This window comes from Hyaena hyaena, unplaced genomic scaffold (assembly GCF_003009895.1).
Source record: "Hyaena hyaena isolate Hyena2069 unplaced genomic scaffold, ASM300989v1 scaffold_620, whole genome shotgun sequence".
Lineage (NCBI taxonomy): Eukaryota > Metazoa > Chordata > Mammalia > Carnivora > Hyaenidae > Hyaena > Hyaena hyaena.
This window is the reverse complement of record NW_024081254.1, coordinates 368140-378297: the sequence shown is the minus strand read 5'-3', so window position 1 is coordinate 378297 and position 10158 is coordinate 368140. Positions and strand designations below refer to the sequence as shown.

General features: G+C 45.3%; 2 protein-coding genes across 6 annotated transcripts in view; both read left to right on the top strand.

Moving 5' to 3' along the window:
- The first annotated feature begins 544 nt into the window (after positions 1 to 544).
- Positions 545 to 1341, top strand: LOC120249016 (basic salivary proline-rich protein 4-like). The gene is made up of 2 exons (XM_039257497.1): positions 545 to 850; positions 952 to 1341. Exons 1-2 carry the CDS (start codon positions 545 to 547, stop codon positions 1339 to 1341), a joined length of 696 nt encoding a protein of 231 aa, XP_039113428.1.
- Positions 919 to 10158, top strand: part of NRG1 (neuregulin 1) — a 220061-nt gene continuing 210821 nt past the window's right edge. For all 5 annotated transcript variants that reach the window (XM_039257503.1, XM_039257500.1, XM_039257501.1 and 2 more), the window contains exon 1: positions 919 to 1512. In XM_039257503.1, coding sequence (XP_039113434.1) covers positions 1416 to 1512 — 97 coding nt within the window. In that variant the 5' untranslated portion in view covers positions 919 to 1415. The remainder of the gene's footprint in view (positions 1513 to 10158) is intronic.

Genomic DNA, 10158 nt, shown 5'->3' with positions numbered 1-10158 from the left:
GGAAGATCTCTAGGACTGTCTTCCCAACTCTGCCTCTCCCCATTCGCTGTCCCCCTCTGCAGACCTGAGTGACCCTCGGCCACTGTAGTAACTTTATTGTTGGTCGTCTTTTAACCAGGGTTTTAGCGGTTCCTTTGAAAATTAAGTTGGAGGGAGAGATACAGTTTAGGCTAGATTATTATTATTTATTTTGTGAAACACTAAAGATGAGAATCACGGCAGGCGGCAGGCACGTTGTTACACACGTGAAGGCAGGGGACTCGCGCCTTCAGGAAGCAGATCCAGGAAGACAGTGCGATCAGACCATCTCTAAGGTTCTCGGCCCTACCTGGGTACCCGGAGCACTCACACTCAGATTCCCTTGCACACACACTTTGGCTTTGCCCTGCGTGCGCGTGGGACTTGCACTGAAGTGAGAAAGGCATGCACTCCACACTCCTGCGGCTACAGCAGCAGCTCCGCTCCTTCCCGAGGGTTGCACAGAGCCTTATTTTGGGGGGGCAGGTGTCAGAGTTCCAAACTTTTTTCTCCAACGTCTCTCCGCATGGGTGGGCACGGACCGGCCCTTCGGGGCTGCCTGGCAGCGAAGGAGAGCGAGGAGCCCGTGGGCCCCTTTCTCTCCGTCTTTGAATCTCCCGGGGCCACTGGGTTTGGTTCCCGCGACCGCGGCGGCGGCGGCGGCGGCGTCTCCGCGCGGCTTCCAGCGACCCCTGTCGGGGGTTCCCGGCAGCAGCTCGGCGCGCCGCCGCCCCCCGCCCGGCCAGGCTCGGGGAGCGAAAGGGGCTGCGCCCGGGAGCGCCGAGCCCAGGCTCCTCCCGGTGGCGTGTCCGCGCCTCCGGGTGGGGGTGTGGTGGGGAAGAGGGAGGGGGCGAGGCCAGGGGAGGGGGAGAAGGAGGCGCCAGCCTCCAACCTGCGGGCGGGAGGTGGCTGGCTGTGGGGCAATTGAAAAAGGGCCGGCGAGGAGTTCCCCAAAACTTGTCGGAACTCCGGGCTCGCGCGGACGGCAGGAGCGGAGAGGCGGCGGCTGCCTGGGCGAAGCGAGCGCGGGGCAGGACGGTGACCGCCTCTCCCTCGTCGGGCTGCGAGCGCGCCGCACGGACGCCACCCCCGGAGCCGACAGCGGCTGGACCCGGCGCGGCGGGAACCGAGGACTTCCCTGAGCGACGCGAGCAGCCCCGGGAGCGAGGGCGACCGCCAGCCTCAGGTGGCCGGGACCGCACGCGGCGTCCGCGTCGCCCCCCGCGGGGCGCCAGGAGACGCCCCCGCGCACCGCGAGAGCCTCAGCCGTGCCGCGCGCGCTCTCCCCCCTCGAGGGACAAACTTTTCCCAAACCCGATCTGAGCCCTCGGACCAAACTTGGGGCGCGTCGCCTTCGCCGGGAGCCGTCCGCGTAGAGCGTGCATTTCTCGGGCGAGATGTCGGAGCGCAGAGAAGGCAGAGGCAAGCGGAAGGGCAAGAAGGACCGAGGCTCCGGCAAGAAGCCCGCGCTCGCGGCGGGCGGCCCGAGCCCAGGTGAGTGCGCAGCACGGCCCGGCGCCGCGAGCCTCTTCCTCCGCCTTCCACTCCTCTGGCGTCGCCTCTCCCTCGCCCGCCCGCGCCCTGCGCTCTGGGCGCCTGGCGCTGCTCCCGGGCGTCGGCGGGGCCGCCCCTCACCTGGGCGCGCAGCCCCACCCGGACGTGCGCACCCCGCGCGTACGGCTGGGGACGGCGGCCGCGGCCCGCGCTCCCCCGGGGTCCGCGGCGCGTCGCACTCCCTGGTTTTCCGAGCGCCCCGCAGCTGAGCCCAGCCCGGGAGCCGGACCGGAGTGCGGGAACCGAGCTGCCTGCGCGCTCGTCCGGCGCCGCGAGGGCTTTGCACGGGCCCCGCCTGCCCTCTAGCGAGAAAAGCGGGAACGGGCCTCCGCTGGGCGCGCCAGGTTGGCCAGAGCCGGGGGGGGGGGGTCGAGAGACAGAGGCCTCGGGCGCGGGGGCGCGGCTAGTAGGGTCGCGGTGTGTGCGGACGTCCACCCTGATTCTGCCCTGAGATACTGGAACTCACAGCAGTTGAGAGGGATTCCTAGTGGTCAGCGAAGCAGGTAAAATAGAGCCAGTGCCAGGAACCGGGTCTGCTCCAAATAAGTTCTCAAACTTCCAGTTCAGCAGTTCTGATTTTCAAGACCTCCTTGATAAGTGTGGCTAATTTATGCTCCCAAGAGGTTCCAAACAGCAAAAGTTTATCTAAAATGTTGAACCCAGTTGCTTACTGGTTGTATAATAGAATGAGGCTTTCTGGAGACAAATCTTGTCGTTGGTAATCAGAACACGGATGCGAATGACAGTTGCACCTTAGATTTGCCAAGAAAGAGCTGATCCTTTAGATAATATTGTCTTGAATAGAGCAAGCATCCCGCATAAATAATTGCTTATGAGTGATTGAGGAAGATACTTTAAAAAGGAGAGAAGAGGGAGAAGTATACGGTCTTTTTTTTTTTTTTTTTTTTAATCCCCCTATCTCGTCCATTCCCAGTTGTTAACTGATCCGGATTCATGAAGTCACTTAAAGCATCCCTCAGCATATCTTATAAAGCACTTCTAAAGAATTAAGTCAATAGCACTTGGTAATACTGTGGCTGAGAAGATAAGGAGAAATATTTGTTCCTTGTAGGAAGAAAACAATATTTGCTTCATCTTCTCACTGGCATCACTGATAGCATTTCAGAACCTGACTTATTGGCAGGGACCTTCTGCAAGTCTTGAGCAAAACAGAAATTGAACAAAGAGTAATTGTTTGGCCCCTGACCATTCCTGGGCATGCTTGTATAATAAGATACTGCTGATCAGATTCACCTTAATTACTTCATGAGGGTATATTGAAATTTTCTTTACTTTTACCCTGTGTTTTGGAGACGAGGTCTGAAATGAGGAGCCCAATTAGCAACCTCCCTAAGTGACTTTATCTACTGTCCTTTCAAAAGTCATCGTGGTAAATTAAAGGGACCTTAGATGTAACCAGAACCGTAAAGTTGTAGAGTTATTTGTGGAGGCCTTAGGTCTTCCCCTGTCCTGCCTGTGAACTCTGCCTTCACGTTTCTGTGGTCCTCTGTAGGTGGTCTGATGAATTAAGCAGGGGCATTGGTTTGAAGCGGCACCCCTCTTAGGTAACAGGTTTGCATTTTGTCAAGGGTTTATAGCAGCAGTGCCTTAACATAGACATTTCAGATTATCAGGTAGTTCCCTGGGGGAGAGATTTAAGAGCCAGCAGGCATTTCTGTGTCTTACAGATCTTATCTACTAGGTAGACAGCTGTGTTGTACTACCTAATGTTCTCCTTTGACACAGAGTTCCAGAACTTCCTCGGTGGCTCTCATTCTGCTTTCCAGCCCACACCGCGATTCCCTCTAAACCAGATAGATTGGCATCTTTAAGTGACATTCTCTCTATTATCTTCCTGAAAAATTGAGGTAAACTTGGCTCAAGGTTAGTTTTTTAGTATATTTATCTCTCTTGTCCATCAGGTAGTCGTCATCTTTGGGGAAGACCTCCAGGGTACCTTGGAGGAGGTAATAAGTCATATAAATCATATACAGCACTTAAGAATACCGATTCTTCATTTGATTGGAAAAGAATGGTCAACTTGAAACCGGCCTTCTGTAAAAAGCATGTGGCATTAATAGCGTTGCTTTGAAATCAGCGTTTGTTTCTCTCCTTGCCGTTTTCCTTACAATGGTGCGTGCCGGTGTACATTTCCTTATCTCGGGGGAATAAATAACCGATAGCCGTAATGGTTTGTGGGAGAAACTCACGGGTCTTTATCAATTTCCTTTGCGCTCAAGTTCTCCAGGTGTCCTCAAAAGCACAATGGTGCCATCACTACAGTGTTGCCTTTTGAGGTGGCAGCCCAGGGGAGGACCTAGGAGCACACCCATATGTTAAATAGCTCCTGCATCAACAGTCCGCCAGTCCCACATTTCATCCCTTTCTTAAACCGGCCACTGCAACTGCGTGTGCTACATGACACACATGCAACCGCCCGGCCTCTCTTGGGACGTTATAACATCACTTCACGACTGGGGGGGGAGATGTAATGCTGAGATAACGGCCTCTCAGCCCCGCTGTGTGCTGTATTCTATGCAGAGGCATAAACACATCTGTTGGAGGGAAATTTTTAGGGGGAAAGGCTTCTTTAACTTTCATATGATATGTGTGGCTGATACGTGATACATACATGGCTATGTTTCATAGCGTCCACATTTTTATACAATTAACTGAATATTGAATTGCACACTATTGGGGCTGCAGATGTTCGGCAGAATTATCTCTTCCACAATAATGGCTCTAATAGGTCCCAAGCCCTTGGTGTCATGGGTTCCTATTCTTTGCTCAGAATAAGCAACCTCAGCAAACCCTGGGCTTTGTAGCACAGATCGTGTCCTACCGGGGGCACCTGTAACATTGTAACATCCTGGGCTGCCTAGATTCTGGACCTCCCATTCCAGCCTCTTCTTCCTGACTTAGCTCAGCAAACTCTTCCTACTGAAGCCCCAGTTACAAAATCAGAGTTTTTGTTTTGCTTTGTTTTGTTTTTGCTCTCTGGTCTTTGGCTCTGAGCTTCCTTTATGAATCTCCGTTTGCGGATCTGTGTTTCTTTCATAAAACACCACAAAGGATTCTTTTCTCTCTCTCCCTCCCGCTCTGTCTCTCTCTTTTTCCTTTTAAGTGACCTGAAACAAATTCATTGCCAAGCTAAGCCCAGCGCTAGAACCATTGTGTCTCCCCTTACTCTCAGCAGAAGGGGGCATTTGTGAGTATAAGTGCTGGATAGATTGAGAATCTTAGTACACGAAATGGGGACAAGCAGTCTGTGTGCTCCCTAAATGACATCACCCACCTGTTTCTTTAAGTGGCTTCCCAGACTGAAGTGCTTGTAAACATTCCTGGATATAAAGTGTGCTGTCACTAAGAGGGCACCATGTGTTTACAGAGCCGCAGGAATGTCCAGCGATCTGTCTCAACCTGGTTACTTCTGACCGCTTACCTTATGTAATTATTCAAAACATTAAATATCATTGAGAGGATGAAATAGGACTTGTTTTGAAAACTTATTTTGAAACAGAAAGAGTGGGAGAAACTCAGGGTGCTATTCTGATACCTGCAGAATGATAAAGTCATACCGATGAGGGAAAAATATATATATGTTATATATATATAACATATATATATAACATATATATAACATATTATATATATTATATATATATAAAATATTATATTTATATAATATATAAATTTATTTTATAATATAAAATTTTATAAAATTTTATATAAATATATAAATTTATATATATATAAGATATTATATATATATATAAAATCAGAAAATACTGAACTAGTGTGAGAATAAGGAATACCTTCCTACATGCCGGGCACTACGCTGGTTGCTTTTATGTTCAATTAAAAACTTTCTAATGTTTATTTATCTTTGAGAGGCAGAGAGAGGCAGAGCACCAGCAGGGGATGGGCAGAGAGAGAGAGGGAGACAGAGTCTGAAAGCAGGCTTCAGGTTCTGAGCCATGAGCACAGAGCCTGATGCAGGGCTCGAACCCACGAACCACGAGATCGTGACCTGAGCTGAAGTCGGATGCTCAATCGACTGAGCCACCCAGGCGCCCCTTATATTTATCAATAAGGGAGCTGATATTTATTGAATATCTTAACATATTCCAGGCAGTGTAGCAGATGCTTTGTGTATTTTGTCACTTGTCCTTTAGGAAATATAAAAATGCCTCATTGCCAGGCGACAGGAGGCAGAATGCCTGTCTTAGCTCTGTAGCCAGATTGCCTGGTCTAAATCCTAGAGCTGCTGTTCCTAAAAGATATTATGAGAAAGTTACCTAATCTCTCCATGCCAGAGTTTCCTTATTAGTAAAAATTATAGTAATAATGCTATTATTATTATGAAGCTATTATGAGGCTTAATGACATAATCCATGGGAGCATACTAAATATCACCTAACATGTAGTAAGTGCCCGATACATGGTAACCCTGCTCGTAAAATTACTTAGGAAGCAAATTGTCCAGGTCTTTGCAAAGGTATTTGATATCATTTAAAAAATTTACCTTTTATGGTAAAAAAAAAATCCTAAACTGGCTTCAGATTAGAATGAGTATAAATATTAGTATCTACTACCTGTAAATAGAGAGAAAAGTGGATGAATATGTCAAACACCATAGTTGCATATATGTATTATGAAAACGGTCCCGAATTCAGTCTAAATATTGAAAATAGAGTGAGGTGCAACATAATTTTATCTCTGGCAGAAAAGACGTTGAGGTTTCAAGCTATGAGATTTTGAAACACGACTCTTTTGCTGGCAACACTTAAGAGATGACGTTCAAACCTCACTTTATTATATAGAATGCATAATCTTCTCTTTGGGGACTAGTACAAATTTTAGCAATTGAAAGGGAATGAGTGTGTATGAACATTTTCTTTGTTATCTTTTTACCAAATGTAATAGTATATTGCCAGCAAGGAGCCCAGAATTGAGTGCAGGTGCTTCTAAATATAAATAAATAATGAACGTAGGAAATCCATACTTCTCATTATTTGTGTCTCCCCTCTAGAGCCACTAGAATAGCTGTATGTAGTGTGTAAAGTTTCGAGAGTATGACACATGCCAAATCGGCATTTAATTAACCTTCTCAAAGTAGCAAGTTAAATCTGGCTTTCACTGTCCTGATAGTTTATCATGTTCTATTGGGACAGAGGAAAACGAACCGAGGGTCAGTATTTTGGGTGGGTGGTTTTATTTGCTCCAAGAGACAAATAAATGGACTTCTCATATTTTAGTTAATCCTAGGGCTTTCCTCTGCATAAACAAAATATAAAAAAAAAAATTAGATAGTATTGTTTTAAAAACTGATTGATTGTAACCAGAGGACAATTGTATCTATTAAATATGCTATGAGGGACATCAAATGAAATTTCCCAAAGACACAAGTGACATTTTAGATCCACTGGAATCCTTCACATCCTCATTGTGTGGATGTGACCTGGTATGAGTTTTAATAGATTCTTTAAAAAGTGAGCTCCCAAAATGCCAATAGATGTCAGTGTTTGTTGCTTTGGAAAAAGCAAGGTGTTGGGGAAAAAAAAGAGCTTAATTTGCTCTCCGATTTTATTACCTAAAGCTGGCTACTCTGAGAAGTTTGATAACTATGAGGACCCTATCTCATCTTGTGTGCTTCCACTTTGTTAATGAAAATGCCACATTTTCACATTCCTTTCTTCTAAATATTAAAAGATGCCTCTGTAATAAATTCCTGAAAGAATTCAGAATGTAGGTTGAAAACACGCTAATCAGCGCATTTTTTTTCTTTTTTAAAACGAAGCCCCGATTGTTTGAGAATGTGGTTACGTCTTGTATTTCTTTTGCATTTTCAGACTATAAGTTAATTATGCATGTGTCGTATATCACCTTGACTTAGATTGAACAAGTACGTTTTTGAGTCCAACGCAAGGGAGATCCGTGGACTGCAGATCTGGAAGGCCAGCGATAACCAGAAATTTCTTCTTTTTCAGCCTTACCAGTGTCACTTTTCTGTGGCCTCCAGAGGGTGCTCCAAGAGCATCGCACTGCTATTCCCCAAAGAATGACGCGGGCGTTTTTTTCTTTTCTGAAGTTATTTCCACGTTCTAGGCAATCTGTGGGGAAGAGGAGGGCCCTGATTTGATCAGAGTTAGCTGCCTCAACTAGAGTTCCTTTTCCAGCGAGACCAAATGCCTACATTCACTAAGAATTCTGAACGGGGACATTCTGATACATCATCCTGCTGATGGCCATGCAGTTAGCTGTCACTTGCAAGGGGATGTCCATGAAATTAATTTTCACCAGCACATTTTCCTCAGAGAACCAACTATCTCATAAGCACCTTTTAGTTGCCCTTTAGAGCCATTCCTTTTGAATAAGTTCAGAGCCTTCGAAGAGATTTAGTCATATTTAAAAGTTGCACTATGAAACTGAACAAAGGATTTTTACTAACACATTTGCTTTTGTTTCTCCACACAGTTTCTTCAATCCTTAGCTTAAATCGTTAAGAACCCTACTTTTTTGTTTGAGAGAGATTGAGAGAGCACATGGGGAGGACAGAGAGATAGGGGACAGAGAGAGAGAGAGAGATAGGTAGAGAAAGAGAGAGAGATAGAATCCCAAGCAGGCTCCACACTGTCAGTGCAAAGCCCAATGTAGGGCTGAAACTCACAAACTTGTGAGATCATGACGTGAACTGAAACCAAGAGTCAGATACTTAACCAATTGAGCCCCCCTAGCGCCCCAAGAACCGTACCTGATGGAGGTACACATTTTTGAAAATGGGTGTGAAAGATTGAATCCATTGGATCATGGGCTAATATTGTAATCTTGTCACCTCGTCCCTGTTATTTGCTCCTGACTTATTCTACCCGGCATTAGCTATCTTCATCAGTGAGTTGCTCCCATTATATGACTCCCCTTCTCGTTTTGAAGTGCAGTGTGATTTGTCATATTTCCTAGACAAGAAAGTATTACTGATGGAAAGTAGCCTTCACTCTGCTCCCATGTCCCAAACCTTTCATGCCGCAGCTTCATCAGGCAGGCAGCTGGCTCCTTGTGCAGCTGTTGAGTTTTAGTTTCAGTGATGTGAGAGTTAGGGAATGCTTTATGAGGTTGAACCACATGAAATAGTCAATTTTGTAGGTCATACATGACTGACTCTTGTCAATGTCTTATGGTTTAATATTTGGATTCTCTTTAGTACATTGGCTTTGTGCTTTACATGTTATCTTAAATAATATTGTAGGGACAACTTTGACAAAATTCTCAAGTTTTGGTAATTAAAAGAGGTTGGCAGTAGTATATGAAGGAATCCAGGATAGGAAATCATGGAACAGTGACATTTTCTCCAATAAATAGATCAGGTCATATGATATCCATATAAAACAAATTCAGCACAGAGTGTCAAGGCAACTTGTATTTCCCCTTGGAGAGAAAAGTGGTACATTTCTACCATAACATACAGCTTTTATTTTTGTTTGGCCTTAGAAAACTATTCTCTTGCTTTTGCTTACCCACCATATTTCTACAGAGATTATAGAGATATGAGAAGGAAATACTGGTGAGTGGTGAGTAATCCTGGCTTTATTTTATGAGATAATAGGGAAAAAAATCTTTGCTCCATTTTGTGGTGCTACAGCAACACAATTTTTCTAGTATTTTAATAACTGTGAATTTTATTGTCAAGTGGAAATGTATCTCATTATGTATGGCCTATATTGCCTTATAAATAAGATTAAATTTAGATAGAGCCAGTGTGTATATTCATGTTTGTGACTGTAAGTCATCTGTTTGTTATATATAACCTCGTAATTGCAGAGACAAATTGCATTTTTTAAGGTTATGGCAGTCTCTTTAGCTATTCCATAGTGAATCTAAGTCCAGTCTTTAAAAGGAAATGTCTAGATTCCAATTTGGAATGATTTTTTTTCTCCCAGAATACATAAATCTTATAGTGAAATGTTTTGAATACTGAATGTCTTATATTTAAGGACTCCATATTTGAAAGCTGACATTCCTACACATTTTGTGATTTATATTTATCTTACACTTACAAAAATATATTTCAACCTTAGGTAAAGAAATTATAATATTAATTATTCATAGAAACATGTCTATATTAATGCCCTGAGGTTTATGGGGTTTTTAAAGTTTATTTGTTTATTTTGAGAGAGAGAACATGAGTGGGTGAGGAGCAGAGAGAGACAGGGAGAGAGAATTCCAAAAGCAGGCTCCCACCATCAGCACAGAGCCCAATGCCAGGCTCGAACCCACGAACCGTGAGATCGTGACCTGAGCCGTGGTCGGACGCCCAACGGACTAAAGCACACAGTTGCCCCAAGTGTTCTTTCTGTTCTTAAGTTTAGCAAGACTTACACAGGTTTCTGGTTGTCCCTGAACTTGTCTGTTCTCCCCTCTCTCCATCTTATTCCTTGGACTTGCTTTGTGTTGGAAGACAATTAGGGGGAGCAGGAGAGGATTGCTCCAGTGGTAGTTAATGTAAAGGAGGCTTGAGGTTAAGGGAGGTCATTTTGGACACAGCACTCTTGTGGTTTTGTGCCTACAGTGTGAGCATTTGTATTATGT

Excerpts from the sequence above, each read along its gene's own strand:
- LOC120249016 (XM_039257497.1), top strand. The coding sequence starts at position 545 with ATGGGTGGGCACGGACCGGCCCTTCGGGGCTGCCTGGCAGCGAAGGAG. Across the intron at positions 851-951 it reads CGCCTCCGGGTGGGGGTGTG|GGCCGGCGAGGAGTTCCCCA; the intron begins GTGGGGAAGAGG and ends CAATTGAAAAAG.